Source organism: Sitophilus oryzae, unplaced genomic scaffold, assembly GCF_002938485.1.
Source record: "Sitophilus oryzae breed Bouriz unplaced genomic scaffold, Soryzae_2.0 scaffold_682_pilon_pilon, whole genome shotgun sequence".
NCBI lineage: Eukaryota > Metazoa > Arthropoda > Insecta > Coleoptera > Curculionidae > Sitophilus > Sitophilus oryzae.
In genome coordinates this window covers 4,140,137-4,158,840 of record NW_022147287.1, presented here as the reverse complement: position 1 = coordinate 4,158,840, position 18,704 = coordinate 4,140,137, and the positions used below count along the sequence as shown (strand labels likewise).

Sequence of the window (18,704 nt, the reverse complement as noted above, 5' to 3'; positions counted from 1 at the left end):
TTAAACATTTAACTTTTAATTTATTTTATGTAATAATATCACAATCTTAAAAATGTAATGCATCTCTGCAAACTCCTCAGGTGTTGTGATTTTATGACTTCCTTTTAACATATACTTTCTTGTCCCTATGGCAAAACAGTGCGTCGAATTAACTGAAATCCGGGCTTGATCCGGGTAATTGGATGTAGTTGGCGATATCTGCCGGCGGTTCTCAAAATGTTGCGATTATTTTTTTAAATTTTCAAAGTTAAATAACTCGGTTATTTTCAATTTATTTTAAAAATGGTAAAGAGCAAATATGTTTATTTTGACTAGATCTACCACCCCTTAAAATATCTGAACTCATTTCTGGGACACCCTGTATATTAGTATAGATAGGGACACTTGTATTGTTTTCCAGCAATAAAAGAGAATTCTTAAACAGTTTTCAAACCCGTAAAAGTGTAATATATTTCTTTTTCAGTCGTCAAAGAAACAGTCTAAAGTAAAATTTAAATAGCCTCAAACGTACCGACAACTAACTTTCAAAATTCAATTTTGCCGGGTCGAGTGGCACACCTACAGCTATCTTTGAAAATCTATATAACTTACTTTCCTAACTTTAGTTATGTGAACTGAGAATTCCGAGTGCCGAAATATATATGCTGTTTAAATTCAACCAGAAACTTCAATCGAATAGTTTAACGAGTGATGTAAATTTAGATTAAAGCAAAATACCGATGAATATTGTTTTTAATATCTCATGTTCGCAGAGAAATCACAGCTCTTCAAGATCGTTCCGGTTTCCTTAGGTGTACTAATTTACATTTGTTTATGTATATTGTAAAGATAAGAACTCATACTAAGAAAATATGCACAAACAGAAATGCTATATTAGTTGATGTTTGATAAAAAAAATATTGTATCGAGCAACTTAAAACAGGTATGGACTGCTTTGCAAATCCGAGCAGTAATAAAGTGAATTTTATTGACTTGTGTTCGCTAGTTCAAAAGACTTCAAAAATTTTAAAACATGGATCAAGGTATGTACTATTAATTAAAAATATAACACATTCAAACTTGAAAGGTTTTAATAATATAGATAATTGTTTTGTAGCCCGTGCAAAAATATTTATTTTTATTCTTCTTTCAAATTCAAAAAGCTATATAAATCGATTCCCGCGGATTTCCGCTTTGATTCTGGCTTTATAAATATACTTAGGGTTTTATATTAATTGTGATGTATTCTTGTTTTGCATATATTTGCAAGTTTTATCAATATTTTTTTGTTCTCAGCGACATGTTCGGTCACCCGTAGAACACTTTTTGAAGTTTGGTGCCAAGAACCCGAAAAAATCCAAAAGGTATATGCACTTTTTAATTGGCTACTTGAGGTTTTTGCTGTAGATCATCTATCTGAGAAAGAGGAGTTATCGGTGCTAAATAAACTTCGAAAATTTTCGTATAAAGTTAGTGAAAAATGGGAAAGCTGTCATAGGATTAAATAAACATCAGTTTTTAACGAAGAACAGTACGTGGCTCGAACCATCTATTTTTTTTTCTGAGATACATCACATCAGGAATACACCCTCAAGTTCTCAAATTCAAACAGACACTTCCCGAGGTCGGCCAAAAAAAGCTTTTTAACATCTCACAAACAAAAGTAAGAAACGGAAGATTCAACATTTACTTAAACACTATTCAAAGGAGGAACTAATAAGGACCAGGACGGGAGTACACCTGATGGAAGTTTTTGTTCCAGTTGGGATACGAGTGATAGTGAATAGATCTTTTTATTTTAACGAATTGTTCATTTTAAAATTCTTAACCGAGACTAGGTAGTGTTTTAGTTTATAACTTTTTCTAAAGGATTATTTAGTTATTAGTGATGTATATTTTTAAAAATTTTGACATTGAAAAGCTACAAGCTACCCACATTTTCATGTTGAAAATAGGACATAAATTTAATTTGTGCATTTAGTGATGTATGTTTGTTTGTATACAGGGTATTTTTTTAATATTGCGACAAAATTCAGGGATGTTTTCCTTGGACGAAATGAAGCAAAAATGTTCCTATGAATATACCGGGTGTTGCATCGTCGAGCGGGACATAGGAAATCCCATATAAATTTTAATGGGCTTTTATTGGCTTCCCTAATTATTTTAGAGAATAATTCTATTTAGGTTTATTGAAGAGCACTAAAACCCACACTCAAAAGAATAACTTTAGATATTTTTGATTAGCCTGTTTACGAGTTATCGCCGATTTCTTTTTAAATATTTCTCCTTTCTTATGGCCATGTATTTACTTATGAGCACCAGTCAAGGTAAAAGATAACTGTCAAATGAAGTTGTAATTTCAGATTTTTATCTATTTAGTGCTTTATTATTATTATTAAAAACTCATACCTACATCGAAAATATTAGCCATGAATTACACTACCGAAGAAAAAGTATTGATGATTAAACGGTATTATCAAGGAAATAGTTATCAAAAGGTGTCGGACATGTTTGCTGCTCTGTATCCGAATAAACCGATATCTGGAAAATCTACAATCGCAAGGAATATCCAGAGATTTGAGACCAATGGTACCCTAATTAATAACTGCAGATGTGAAGCAAGGCAGGAACAAAGAGAAGATGCAAGAAATGATACCGACTTGGAAGTTTTATTGTGCGTGGAAGAGAACGATGGAAAGATCAGCACAAGGAAACTTGAGGATGAAATAGGAATAGATTACACTACAGCGTTTCGAATTTTGAAACGACATAAATACTATTCTTTCAAATATGAAAAGCACCAAGAGCTACGAGATAGGGACGAAATACGGCGGCAGGCGTTTTGTTTTGATATGATGGAAAGAGCAAACACGGATAGGGAATTTTAAAAAAACAGATGTTTCACTGACGAATGCACGTTTACCTTAAATAATGAACCCAATGTTCAAAATCATCGATATTGGAACAAAGAAAACCAACACAGGTTTGTCGAAACAAGGACGCAATATCCACAGAAAGTAAATGTTTGGGCAGGGATATTCGGACACAATATTATCGGGCCATTATTTCTTACGCGAAATTTAAATGCAGAATATTATTTGGAACTACTCGAAAATTATATTTTACCTGCTTTACATGATGCCGCTAGGGAAAATCAGGAAGTTTGGTACCAAATGGATGGCTGCCCGGCACATAGTACCCTGGCTGTTCGGGAATATTTAGACAATAGTTTTAACGGAAACGTTATTGGCCTAAATCATACAGTAAATTGGCCAGTAAGGTCTCCTGATATTTCGCCAAATGATTTCTTTCTCTGGGGCCATTTAAAAAACAGGATATACAAGGATAAAAAATACCCAAATCTAGACGAGTTAAAAAATGCTATTTCTGCCGAACTCAATGGAATTTCAGTTTACTAACTAGCGAATGTAAAAAGAGAATTTTATGATCGCCTGGGTTATTGTCTAGCAGTCGATGGAGGAATATTTGAACATCTTCTTAAATCCTAAAGTTCTAACAATTTAATAGTACCTAAATTAATAAGTTATTGAATTTGTAATAATACTATAATTAACCTTGTAATTGATTACTTTATTTTACTTTCATTCATATTAATTTGTATTTATATACATCTTTATGATTTCCGATGTAGGAATGAGTTTTCAATAATAATAAAGCACGCAAAGTTATCTTTTACCTTGACTAGTGGTCATAAGTAAATATAAGGCCATAAGACAGGAGAAATATTTAAAAAGAAATCGGGCTATAACTCGTAAACGAGCTAATCAGAAATATCTAAAGTTTTAAAGACAAAAGGTTTTTGCGTAAAAAAAATAAAATAACCCTATCCTATCTACATGACCTCTGCATCTTTAGGAATGTAGATAATTTTATTTTATTTTCTCAACCTTCGGCAACCAAAAGCTACCTGTATAAAAATAAAAATAATAGGTGCAAAGATTTCCAGTTTATTCGTGTGCTTTCCTATTAACCTCGAACACTTTGACGCTGGTTTTCCAGAAACTTTTCCTCAATTAAAGCTCAATTTAAATTACTCGAAATCACGACAATGCACTGCAGTTAACAACTCTAAACTCCCGAGCTTCGGTTGCTTTGTGGTCCTTTGATTTTACATATTTCTACGTGCAGCAAACTTTTAATTCCACCCTGTTTGCTATTTCTTTTACCTATTTTAGTTTTTGGTCGTTCGTTTGACTTTGCCTTCGAGTCGTGTCTTTTGTAAAAACGATATCAAATACAGATGTTTACAGAATTTTGTGGCTTAATTTTGATAAATAGATCGTTTTCAGCTTAAATCTTTGACGAAGTGAGTGTTATACAGGGTGTTTCAAAACAAATGCGAAAAACTTCAGAGGGTGATTCCTAGTTCAAAATAAAGGGTAGTTTGCTTTATAAACGTTGGGTCAAAGGTTAACCATTAAAGAGGTATCGCGGTACAAAGATGGCAGAAAAATAATGTTTTTATTTTTTATCTTGAAAACGAAAAGCGATAGACTAATGAAATTTTATGGAAGCATTACTGTTATGAAAACACTTTCTGGTAATTTTCTCACTTTTTTAAAATGAGTGGAAGGGGTTGAAATAAACTACCCCTATCATTCTAGTTAACGAAATTTAAAGAAAAGTCTTATCAAACACATGCAAAAAAATAATTTAAATAGTTTAGTTTGTTTAGAAACTTTTTTTATCTCTTGTGTTTTTTTGATAAAACTCACCGATTTAAAATTACAACTACTGACAAAATAAAATGTAAAGCATTACATGTCAGGACAAAAAACATTTTCAGATAAAGAATCTAGTGGGCTGCTGTCCAACAGTTTTATTTCGTAATAAAATTCGTTCTAAATTTGGATAGTGAAATTAAACTATCCAAATTATTTTTTTTTGCATATGTTTGATAAGATTTTTCTTTAAATTGCGTTAACAAGAATGACAGGGGTAGTATATTTCAACCTCTTCCACTCATTTTAAAAAAGTTAAAAAATTACCAGAAAGTGTGTTTTCGTAACAGTAAGGCTTCCATAAAATTTCATTAGTCTATCTCTTTTCGTTTTCAAGATAAAAAATAAAAACATTATTTTTCCGCCATCTTTGTACCGCGATATCTCCCTAATGGTTTAATTTTGACCCAACGTTTATGAAGCAATCTACCCTTTATTTTGAACAAGGAATCACCCGCTGAAGTTTTTCGCATTTGTTTTGAAACACCCTGTATATAATTAAGAAATATTATTTTGTGGTAATATTAGGAGCAAAGAAGGTAAGCTCTTTCTATACAGAGTGCGGTTATAGTATATTTCTATACAGAGTGCTGTATAGTAAACACTCTAGTCTATGATCCTATGAGTCAGCCAGTTAAATACAACAAAGATAAATACAACAACTAAACCCACCTTGCCTTTTGCACATAAAAGAAATCCCTATCAAAAGAAACTGACAAAAGGAATACGGAAAAACTCGTAAGACATTTTGAAGATGAAAATATTTTCGGTCCATTACAGCAACCTTAATAAAAAAATATTATTCGTGTCATTTTTTCCACCAGATAAAAACAGAATGTTTTTTTTTATTTGCCTGTAAATCACATTTAAAGGAGTTGGGGAAGTAACGTTTCTTTTTAAGTTAAAATATGAGTATGTGATTGCAGATGTTCCTGTTACAAGGAATAGAAATAAGGCAAAACAGGAATGTTACAAATAAAAGATTTTTGGCGTGTTGTAAATGATTTAAAAGAAAATAAAAGTGTTTCTTTGTATCGGAAATTGCGTTAAACTTAGAATAAAGCAAGCAGCATGAGTTTCTAACTTGATTTTACTGTTCGCTGTTCGTACTTTGTTGCGGTATGTTTAAAGATTTTTTTAAGTGAATTACTTTAAAAAACAACCTTAAAGAAATGGAAATGGTGTGTACCTCAGAGAAACAAGTAGGTCTAGAGGAATACTCAAGTATCTGTTGATGTATCTGTCTTATATTTTTTGAAAAAATTCCAAGTTGCGAGGGCCACACATTACTAACTTTTACAGATGCATGGGCAATATATTATAGAAATGTCTGTTTTATTTTTTGATAACTATTAAATTTTATATATTAGTACTAGCGTGTACCAGCGACTTTGTTCGCGCCGAATTAGTAATTTGTAATGGCGATGATAAAGGAAAGCAAGAATTTCCATTAACATACAAACTGGATAAAATTTTCTCACATTTATGTCAGCATGAGAAAAAACAGTATGGCGATATTATTATATAACTTGGTAATATTTGAGGGGTAGTTTCATCTCGTTGGAATTTGATTTTCGAAAAATCCGTTTGCCAAAAATAAGCTTTTACGAGAAGCAGTTTAAGCAGAATCGTGGTTAAGAAATTACCCAAATATTGTAATATTTGAGAGGCGTTTTCGCCCTCTTGGAATTTGAGATTCGAGAAACCCCTCTTTATCGAACCTCTACACCCCACAGTCAATCCGTTTGCTAAAAATCAGCTTTAAACGTCAAGCAGTTTAAGCAGAATCGTGATTACTCAATGGTCATATTTTATGAAACACCCTGTATAAATTTATAACAAATCTTAAAATATGTAAAAGAACAAAATAACATATACGTGCTTAAGAGTTTTTCCGAAAAACTCACCGGTTTTTAAATAAAAAATATTTTAATACTTGAGGGATAGTTTCACCCCCTTAGAATTCGAGTTTCGAAAAATCCCTTCTTGTTGAACCTCTACACCCTAAAGTCAATCTATTTTCCAAAAATTAGCTTTTTACGTCAAGCGCTTTAAGCAGGATCGTGATTAAATGACCATATTTTTCGAAACACCCTGAGAGGTGGTTTCACCCTCTTGGAACTGCAATTATCTTATCGAACCTCTACACCCTAGAATCAACCTGTATGCCAAAATTGTGCTTCTTACGTTGAGTGGTGTGAGCAGGATCGTGATTAATCAGTATGTCAGTCACTCAGGGATTTTATATATTAGTATAGATTTTTACACTGTATCATATACAGGGTGGCCCATCGAAAACGAAACGTTCCGCAAGGCATAACGGCCAGGGTAATTTTTTTTCAGAAAATTCAAAAACACGTCAATTTTGTTTGTGAGGGGGACAACTTTTGCCCCAAAAATTATTGCAAAATCTTCAACCCTCTAACCGGGGGTGTCATCGCCCGATTTTTCTCAAATGGGAAGGGGAGTCAAGGGGTACCGCAATGAAAAGGGCTTTCTATTCTCTATACTTTCCTGCTTTGTTTTTGAAGATCGGTCGAGTGGTTGGGAAAATATGAAGGATTGAAATTTGAAAAGTTTTTTAAACATTTATCAGAGTACATGATTAGGATAACTTCCTTCGACCAATTTGCTGTTTTTTCTTATTATTTCTAGATGTTTGCAATCGGGTTGCGCAGATATTCAATGAACGCCATCCTGACAAACATCTTTAGGGCAAAATTGTTCGCGAGTTAGTAGCAAAATTTCGCGAAACTGGTTCCGTTATGAATAAAAAGAGGCAGAGGGAAAATCCTGTAGTAAATGAAGCTATGGAGGTATTCGTATTAGGCCAAGTTGCCATGGACCGTATTCTGAGTACAAGAAAATTAGCCAATGAACCGGCGGGAATCGTACAAGTTTCCAAAGTATATTAAAAAACCACAAGTTTCACCCGTACAAAATTCAGTTGGTACAAGAACTCAACGAAGACGATTTTGATCGTTGTTTGCAATTTTGTGAAGCTATTAGTGAACGAGTGGTGAATGATAATAATTTCCTATTTAATGTGTGTTTTTCGGATGAGTGTACTTTCTTTTTGAACGGTGTAGTTAATCGGCACAACTGTCGGTACTGGGCTGAGGACAACCCCAGGGTTTTTCACGAGGTGCACACACAAAACCCTCAGAAATTGAACGTGTGGGCTGGTATTTTTGGAAATTCTATTGTGGGTCAGTTTAACGATATTGTGAAGAACTTCAACGTACAAGTCACAGAACAGCTATCTAGCAACTACCCCACCTGATCGTTCAACGTTGTGGCAAGTGAAAAAATGCGTAAACATCTAGAAATAATAAGAAAAAACAGCAAATTGGTCGAATTTATCCTTAATTATCATTTACTCTGATAAATGCTTAAATAAACTTTTCAAATTTCAATCCTTCATATTTTCTCAATGACTCGACGGATTTTCAAAAACGAAGCGGGGAAATATAGAGAATAGAAAGCTCTTTTCATTGCGGCGCCTCTTGACCCCCCTTCCTATTTGAAAAAAGTTGGGGGATGACACCCCCGCTTAGAGGGTTGAGTATTTTGCAATCATTTTTGGTTCAAAAGTTGTCCCCCTCACAAACAAAATTGACGTGTTTTTGGATTTTTTGAAAAAAAAATACTCTGGCCGTTACGCCTTGCGGAACGTTTTCAATGGGCCACCCTGTATAAAATAACTGAACTTACCTTCTAAAAAAGTACTGTTTGGTACAATAATGGCCCACAGCTGCGCCAAAATAAACGGGGTGTAACAAACGATGTACATAACTATAACAGCCACCGTCTGTTTGACCGTATTAATCTTGGCCCTGGATATCAATGGTACCCTGTTCTTCTTCGTGGTGGCTTTCTGCGAGTTCCTCGGCCTGAGGCTGGATTCGGAACAGCGCCAGATCTCGCGGCAAATGCAGCCGTAAGTGTAGACTAGTACTAGGAGAGGTACGATGAATATTGACACGCTGTACCTAGAAAAAAGGGGGTAAAAGTTTTAAAAGTGTGACATATTAATTTTAAACTTTAAAATTTGGCGATCCGGGATGAATTGCCTAATATAGTTCACAGCAAAATAAAAATAAAACATACAGGGTCTGGCAATAGTGAGTCGGACATCTGTAGCTCCTAGAAAAAACTTGGGAATTTTGTTTAAGTGTAAACCTATAGTGTGTACAAGGATGTATACCAGGAAAATATTTTAACTTCTACAGGGTGGCTCAAAAAAGTGTGAGTGGATTGGGATATTTTTTTTAATGAAACATCCTGTATACTATTGTATTTTTGGCTTTCTTTTAGATCACTTTACATAATCCTAAGATCTAAATAAATATATTTCGATAATTCCAGAGATATTAATAAATAAATAAAAATATTATACAGGGTGGCGCTCCTCATTCGCCTCGGCTGATTATACGAAAACGGAAAGATGTAGATACAAAATATTTTATGGGTACATGTAGAGAAGCAATGTGCATTATTTAAAATTATTTTCATATGTACAGGGTGTGTCAGAACTAAGATCCATACCAAAGTTATATTTTTTCTTATGGAACACCCGGTATTTTATTTAATTTTTGGATTCTTGGGCATAAAATAAGGCATTTATTATAAGGGTTTAATATGTTTAAATGCTCTAAATTTTGAGATATTTAAAGATATTTAAATATGCATGCTATATAATAAAAAGGTTTGTCAACACCCTGTACATTATTTTTCAGAGTTAATTCTTGTGCTGACTTTGAAGCCAGAAAAATAAACTCTTCTAAAAAAAATTATTGCTCCCTTAAATGTATACAGGGGTATCAAAAATTGCTGGTCTATTTTAAATATTTATTTTATATAAAAACTTTCTTATTTCAAATACAACACTATGTATTTTTTAAAATAAACCGAAGCAGATGTAAACGCTCTTTCAAACTATATTAGGGTTCTCTATACCTATATAGCTCAGATTTTGAATAAAAATCAATTTTTCAATAAAATGGTAATCAAGATGGCTGGTGACTGTTAGAAATTTGCTAGCTCTATTTTCAAAATCGACATTAGTTTATGAACTTTATTTAAATTTATAACAGTTTACTTTTATTTAATTTAGCTACAATAGTTTAATAAGTAAGTATTTATTGTTTTAGCCAATATTTAATAATGGCTCCCTCAACGGTAAAATACGATTTTGTAGGATTCATAGTTTATTTGCCAAAGTATTTATTACTATAAATAGGTATATATATTGTATTTATTAACTGTATATTATGTATATTTCATGTAAACTATATCATTTTTAAAATACAAACCAAAAATACGAGGAATAATTATATTTTCCATGTATTCTACAACATATTTATTAATCCGTAGTATCTAACTAGCGTGACGTCATAAATGTCGCTCCGAGGCTGTTCTATTAGAGACGGCATTGCGTCAGCATGGCCGCAAGTTGCTAACCTAATAAAATTAACACTAGAAAAACCCGTGGCAACTGTCAAATTCAAAGTTGTTCGTTTCACAGACTATATAGTGAGAAAAATAGCAATCGTATACGAATTTCTCAGTAAAGTACTTTCTATCCCTTTTTAATCTTTTTATAGTTATCGTTAATTTTTGGCAAGTTTTATGTTAATTTTTGGTATATGACGTCTAGAGACTGACCTCGTCAAAATTATCAACGATTGTCATTCCCTAGCCGTCTTTGACGCCGTTTTTTTTTCGGTCATCCGGTATTAGTCCACTCTTATTTGAAAATATAGAATGAAATATTATTAAAATGTACCTAATCTATAGCTAACAGCAAATTAAAAGAAAAACATCTAACTATAATGACAAAAATATTACCTATTAAAAAAATGTCTATCTTGAAAGCCAGACTTTTTAAATACCCTACTCTTTATAAACATATAAAACATTTTCTTCTTGTCAGCTTCCTCAAGGAACAAGATACGGTTAAAAATCTGCATTATAACGATATCATGGACTCCGTTTAGAGTCCAAGAGACTTTTATAAAGTATAACTAATTTTAATAAGCAAGGAAGAGAGTACTAAAAGTTTTAAGTGTGCTGAAATGCCAGTTTTTCCTTGGTAAAATATACGGGAACTTCTAAACTTCTTGGCCTTTCATTAAGACTTATATTCTCGGAGACTCATTATATGTTTTATCTCCGTAAAAGTCACGTAAAAGAATTAAAAAAAGTGGATTTGGTAAAATTATGAAAAATATGTAAATCTATTGAAGAGAACAATGAACTCTTGACAATTTAACAGCTTAGATTAATACAGGGTGTTCCAAGGAGAACGACACTTTGTATTGAAACGAAATTTTGTGAGCATATGTAGACTAATTTAGAGCATTTTTTAAAAATATACAGAGTGTGTCAAAAAACATGTGCCATCTCTCGTCGTGAGATTCCTCACGTAAAAATAAGATTTGTTTTTCATATCAGCATAGGTCCGCTTCCGCTTTGTTTCGTAGCTACAGGGTGTTAAAGTTTTCATATTTTTTCGATTTATTATAGTTTTCTTCCAAGTACTTTCAACGTTTCGAATGAAATTTCTAGCGTAAAGGTTACTATAAATGTGACATATTTTAAAGCTAAAAAAGTGTCGACATATTCACCAGGGACGTGCATATGGGTTATCACTGGAATATTTTTCTAAAAAAAGCATGTACGCCACTGCTTTTTTTTATCTTGTTAGCGAAATAGTGTAAGCAGTTTAATGCCGATTAAAAATTGTCTCTTGATATGTTGTCGATTTCGGCCTCCTTGATGAGATAAACTCAATTTTATTAATTTGCCTGGATCCAAGACTAATAGCAACCTTTAAAAAAATTTGATATCATTAACTTGTAAAAGTTTTAAATACGTACTCCTTGATTCCTCATTAAAAAATAGGAAAAAAAGTTCCTATGAACATGGGTATGGAAATGCATAGTTTTAGAGTTAGAAGATTTTTTAAAATTGGGTTTTTTGTAATTATTTTAAATACCTTTATTTTTTTAATTGAAATTACTCTAGTTTGGACTAATAGTAATAATATTTAATAATAAATTAGGTAAAATATATAATTTATTAATTCTATTTTTATTTTAATTTTATTAATTGTGATTAATAAAATTGCGTTTATCTCATCAAGGAGGCCGAATTCAACAAAATATTAAGAGATAATTTTTAATTGGCATTAAATAGCCTACATAATTTTGATGTCAAAAGAAACAAATCAGTGGCGCACATTTTTTTTTTTGAAAAACATTCCTGATGAATTTATCGACACTTTTTTAATATTAAAATATGTAGCACTTATAGTAACTTTTACCCTCAATTCTCACCCTCTTTTCTTCCCTATTTTCTCAATGAACCGACCGATTTTCAAAAACGAAGCGGGAAAGTATAGAGAATAAAAAGCTCTTTTCATTGCGGTACCACCTTGACCCCCATTCACATTTGAAAAAAGTTGGGGGATAACACCCCCGCTTAGAGGGTTGAAGATTTTGCAATCATTTTTGGGGAAAAAGTTGTCCCCCTCACAAACAAAATTGACGTGTTTTTGGATTGCGGAACGTTTTCGATGGGCCACCCTGTATAGTAGATAAACTAAAGTTATAAACACAAAACTAAAGTTAAACACCAGAGATGGCACATGTTTTTTGAAACACCCTGTATATTCAAAGTGTCTGAACAGGTAAGATTGATATGTAAATCATTATGTGTAGTGATGAGATAACTCGAGCGAAAATTCGCTCGAGTACTCAATTATTGAAATAATCGACGTCGCTCGATTATGAACGAGCGATGCAAGTGACGAGTTACGAGCGACAAACGCAAGCGATCCTAGAATGAAATAAATTAAAATCGAATTTTAATGTGACATACTCGATAAAAAGCCGAGCGAATTTTCTACATATATTGCAGATAGCAAATTTATACGACGGTATCCGTTGCGACAAAATTTTACGACCTATATCGACAATGCTTTGAAATAAACTAAATCAAGCGATCAAGCGAATCGCTCGTCTCTTGTCTCTTGCTTCTTGTCATTTATCACCGAAAGAATGCTCTGCGCACGCAACTTACTGCCTGGTGTTACGAGTACAACAAGCGACGGGCGAAAAAAAATTGAGCGATCGCTCGATTATTGAAATCGCTTGATACTCGAGTACTCGATTATTGAAATTAATCGGTTTCTCGCATTACTAATGATGTGTACACGAGGCTTTAGGGACTATCTATGTTTACTTATTTCTCTGAGGTCTGAAACCCACCGAAAAAAAACACCAAACTCACCATTAGGGCTAACGATCTTTCGATCCCATTTAAATATTGATTTACTTAAAGCTTTTTTTTCAGGACAAGCCTCGTATTCAAAAATCTCTATTTAATGTCTCCTCTTTGTTCATCTTCCTTTTTCCTCGATAATTAATATACAATTAGAGACGACGACCGAATTAGAGGTTAGGTCAAAGCATAGCGATGAACTCGTGCGGCACTTAAAAATAAATAAAGGCTTTTTCATTAATGCCGTGGCCACTTAAATGGGAGGGGGCGCTCTTAGGCCTACCAGAACAGCCGCAGTGGCTGAGAGCGAGAACACGCGATGTAATTAAGGGTTTTGGAGTCTTTGGGCTGAAATTACGGGGTGTTGGAGGTAAAGATTAGGAATAAAGCGCCGAAATTTAGACGACTGCAGTATTGTGACGTGATTTTATGCGATTTATAAAACTAATTGCAGAAATAAGAGGAGCATGTGAAGTAGTAGAACAAAATTTCATTTTAAAATTGTAAAACTATAAAATATTGATGAGAGAATACTGAAATTTCATAATGATTAGTTTTAATCATGGCCTAATCAGAGCTTTGGTTTGGTGTATAAGTATACAGGGTGGTCTGAACTGTATTACTGAAATTTCGGCATCACATTCTGCAGATAATAATAAGTAAAAAAGTTCGTATAAACGTATGTCCTAAAAAGCTTAGTTTCGGAGATAGGGGGTGTAGTTTAAGTTTCATTTTTATTTCGATTTTTTCTAAATAATCTCCGAAGTAACGTCAATATTTGGATGGAAATTGGTGTCTGGGATTTTTTTGACATGAGAAATTTGATTTTGATGTCAATATGTAGAAGGCGCCACCTACATATTTTTAACTGGTTTGAAAAGTAATATAACTTTTCGTCCGTACCTGTATAAAACAACTGAGTAAAAAATATACATTTACTACATTTTTTACGTAAAAAAGTATCTTGGTAAAAATGGTTCCCGAGATATTTTGAATCGAAATTATCAATACCTGTCATCATTGACATAAATTAAATATGTTGACTAAATAGTTATTAGACTGAAATCATAAATTTGAAATGTTTTTGTGCCAAAAGTTCAACAGAAACTGCTTTATCATCATTTTTTCGAAAAACAATTTATGATTAACTAGCGTGTACTTCGTTCGCGTCGAATTAATCATTTGTAATGGTGATAATAAAGCAAAGCAAGAATTTCCATTAACATACAAACTGGATAAAATTTTCTGACATTTATATCAGCATGAGAAAAAACAATATGGCGATATTATTATATAACTTGGTAATATTTGAGGGGTAGTTTCATCTCGTTGGAATTTGACTTTCGAAAAATCCGTGTGCCAAAAATAAGCTTTTTACGTCAAGCAGTTTAAGCAGAATCGTGGTTAAGAAATTACCAAATTTTTGGAACACCCTGTATGATTTTTTAAAAAATTTCACAATATGTAAAAAAAACAAATAAATTATGCTTGTCCAAGCGTTTTCCCGAAAGACTAACCGTTTTTTAAATAACAAATATTATAATATTTGAGGGGCGTTTGCACCCTCTTGGAATTTGAGATTCGAGAAACCCCTCCTTATCGAACCTCTACACCCCACAGTCAATCCGTTTGCCAAAAATCAGCCTTAAAAGTCAAGCAGTTTAAGCAGAATCGTGATTACTCAATGGTCATATTTGATGAACATGAAACACCCTGTATAAATTTATAAAAAATCTTAAAATATGTAAAACAACAACATAAAATATACATGTCTAAGAGTTTTTCCAAAAAAACTCACCGGTTTTTAAATAAAAAATATTTTAATATTTGAGGGATAGTTTCACTACCTTAAAATTCGAGTTTCGAAAAATCCCTTCTTATCGAACCTCTACACCCTAAAGTCAATCTGTTTTCCAAAAATCAGCTTTTTACGTCAAGCGCTTTAAGCAGGATCGTGATTAATGAATGACCAGATTTTTCGAAACACCCTGTATACATTTTTAAAAAATCTTAAAATATGTAAAAAACAAAATAAAATATACGTGTTTAAACGTTTTTTCGGAAACTTGACCGTTTTTTAAATAAAAAATATTGTAATATATGAAGGGTTGTTTCACCCTCTTGGAACTGGAATTTCGAAAAATCGCTTCTTATCGAACCTCTACACCCTAGAATCAACCTGTATGACAAAATTGAGCTTCTTACGTTGAGTGGTTTGAGCAGGATCGCGTGATTAATCAGTATGTCAGTCACTTAAGGATTTTCTATATTAGTATAGATTAAAAGAATTAAAATGTCCCCCTCCCCAAATCAATTCAGTTAAATAATTATATCTACTCAACATGTTTATTTTTTGTCAATAATGATATGTATTGACTATTATTTCCTTTCTAAGTATCTTGAGAACGGTTGCTCATAGCGATTTTTACCAAGATACATGTGTTACATGTAAAAATCACGGAAATGTATATTTTTTTCACTCGGTAGTTTTATACAGGTGCGGGACGAAAAGTTATTATATATTCAAAAACAGTTGAAAACACATGTAGATGGATTACTCCATAATATAGGAGTCATATGGACATCAAAATCAAATTATTTTAGACATGTCAATAAAACTCCCAAACACTTTATATTATTTATAAAGAATCGAAATAAAATGAAACTTCCACACCCTGTATCTCCGAATCTAAGCAGTTTAGGGACATACATTTATACGAACTTTTAATTTATTATAAAAAGCATATTTACTCTTCAAGCTTTACGAAACTACTGGCATTTATGATTATATTTATCAATATAACTTGTACAACATAAATTTGTAATATTATCTCCACAGGAATAAATAAAACAACATAGGTAACAAACAAACTATTTTATTAATAATAACATCTACCAAATTTTATACCTAAAGGTTGATTAACTTTAATCTTAATTTTTTTTAAACCAGTACCTTTTGACATTATTTTTCTGCAGTAATTAAAATCCATTATTTACCTATCAAAGGTCGATATTTTACAGTTACCCAGTTTTAGTATGTGTTTAGTTTGATCCTTCTACCATATACGAGATGCACTTATCTACGACGAAATGGTATACAAACTTTATCGATGGCAACTTCATTGGTGTATAAAACTTTCTGCCTGGGCAGCGAGTATAAACCATAAACTGTGCTCTGGGTCTACAGTTAATTTTCACTCGATTTTTCCTCCACTTCACTTCAAAAGACACAAAACACACGTAATAATACGAATCAACATGCATCATCTTCCAAGACGCAGGGTATTTAACAAAAGGTGACACAAAATTCTAACCTATAATTTGGCAAGACTTTGACAAGCGTCAAAAATGACAAAAATCTAAAGGCGTGTTCATACGCATCGGCCGTTTGTCGTTCATCGTTCCGTCAAACCAATAAAATTAAAATACGATCTGTCATTTTTTAAATAAACCAATAAAACTGGTTAAAAACAACAAGACACGACGCATGACGGATTTATATTTAAACCCATCTATAGATGACTTAAAAATTATTAGAAACTTTTTTTAGTAAAATAAATAGATTGGTATGGGACGTCATCTGCTTTTCTTCTGTCATCGTCTGTCGAAATCTTACCTGAGAAAAAAAACAGAGTATATCTCGAGAACGGTTGCTCATAGCGATTTTTACCAAGATACATTTTTTACGTAAAAAATCACGGAAATGTATATTTTTTCACTCGGTAGTTTTATACAGGTACGGACGAAAAGTTATTAATCTTCAAAACAGTTAAAACACATGTAGTTGGCGCCCCTTACAAATAGGAGTCATATGGACATCAAAATCAAATTACTCATGTCAAAAAACTCCCAAACACTTCAGAAATTATTTATAAAGAATCGAAATAAAAATGAAACTTCCACACCCTGTATCCCCGAATCTAAGCAGTTTAGGACATACATTTATACGAACTTTTTTACTTATTTTTAACTGCAAAAAATTTGTTGCCGAAGTTTCCAGACACAGTTCAGACCACCCTGTATAATATTGTTTATTCATTTAACCACGGTTAGAGAAGCTAAATTGCCGTTAAATTTGATTATAGAAAATTACACTGGCTAGAATCATTATTCAAGGAAACATTTATAAAAATTATTATATTCTTCTTACGTTAATTAAATAAATGCTTTAGATTTTTGGCGTTATGTTTAATTTATGAATTTAGCAGAGCTTGATGATATTTTTATTACTCATGACTTACCAAATAACATAGGCTTGTTTGCCCCATTCTTCAGTGAATGTTGCCCAGCAATCATAGATACCACTGAACACTTCTTGATATGAAAATATTGTCACCTGTAATACAAATAATATACAATAAAAGATAAATAAATACATATATGTATGTTTCTATTAAAAAATTACTTTTTTCCATAGCAACTGTTAAAATTCCAAAAAATTAAATTAAAAATTAAAATCTATCAAAAATAGTAGATAAAATAGTGCTTTAACAGCAAGGGTAGATTAAATAATACTTTAACAGCGAGGATAGGTTAAAAAGTTTATTTCACCTTGCACGTTTTTAATTGCTTCCATTTTTGAAAATTTTTGTATTCCTTTTCATAAGTTATTCGGGATTTAAATGGAAGTAGTTGGTCATTGGATACCACCTGGTAAACGAAAGAGAGGACGTCCCAAGAAAACATGGATGGAAGGAATAAGAAGGTCGATGAGCGAGAAAAATCTGACCGAAGATCAATGGGAAAATCGCACAGGGTGGAAGTTAGGCATCGGACAACGTCGTAGGACGTTCTGACCCGAATTTATATATATAGTTTGAATATGGCGTTTGTCGCCTCAGCCTGAATATCTGTTGCTGTTTTATGGAAAGCACTGTTCATTAAAATGAACCCACCATAGTTTGGTTTTCACAATTGCCCAACAACAAAATTCATTTCCAGTCCAGTGAAGGTCTATATTTTGAGTAGATTGATTTCGAAAGAAATCAGTATCATTTTGCCTGTATACTAGCCTATTTATCTTGAGCACTGTTTATTAAAATGTTGTGTCCTATGTTATATTTGTTTCTCTCATTAACTTCCATCCCTCAATGTACCGTTTGTGTTTGGGAAAGGTTCATATTTTCATAGATACATTTTCGAAAAATTTGTATATTTGCTCATTTCAGTATTTTCACTGGCTGATTTATGGAAAGAATTGTTCATTAAAATGGTATCCGATGTTATAGGGCTTGTTTCTACAATTTCCTGTCTCATAATGTACAGTTTGTGTCCAGGAAAGGTTCATATTTTCATAGACACGCTAAAAACTGCATACGGCTCACACTTTCGTATATTTTCATTTTATTGATTTTATGGAAAGCATTGTTCATTAAAATGTTGTATCCTATGTTATAGGGCTTTGTTTCTTCTTCTACAATTTCCATTACTGCCAAATGTACCGTTTGTGTCCAGGAAGGGTTCCTAGTTTCATAGATGTCGATTTTGGAAAGAAATCAGAACATGTATAATATTTCGTATATTCATTTTATTGATTTTACGGAAAGCACTGTTCATTAAAAGGTTGTGTCCTAAGTGTTATAGGGTTTGTTTCGCTCTACAATTTTCTGTCTCACAATGTATTGTTTGTGTCCAGGAAGGGTTCATACTTTCATATTTGTCGATTCTTTAGCAATACGTAACTGAACGAAGTAACAA

The 18,704-nt window shown here is 32.5% G+C and overlaps 1 protein-coding gene across 2 annotated transcripts in view; it reads right to left on the bottom strand.

The window, feature by feature from the left end:
• Positions 1-18,704, bottom strand: part of LOC115887926 (oxytocin receptor-like) — a 169,519-nt gene that overhangs the window by 18,620 nt on the left and 132,195 nt on the right. For both annotated transcript variants that reach the window (XM_030907460.1, XM_030907459.1), the window contains exons 5-6: positions 17,249-17,343; positions 8,436-8,713 (exon numbers count right to left, since the gene is read on the bottom strand). In XM_030907460.1, the coding sequence (XP_030763320.1) occupies positions 8,436-8,713; positions 17,249-17,343 (373 nt within the window). The remainder of the gene's footprint in view (positions 1-8,435; positions 8,714-17,248; positions 17,344-18,704) is intronic.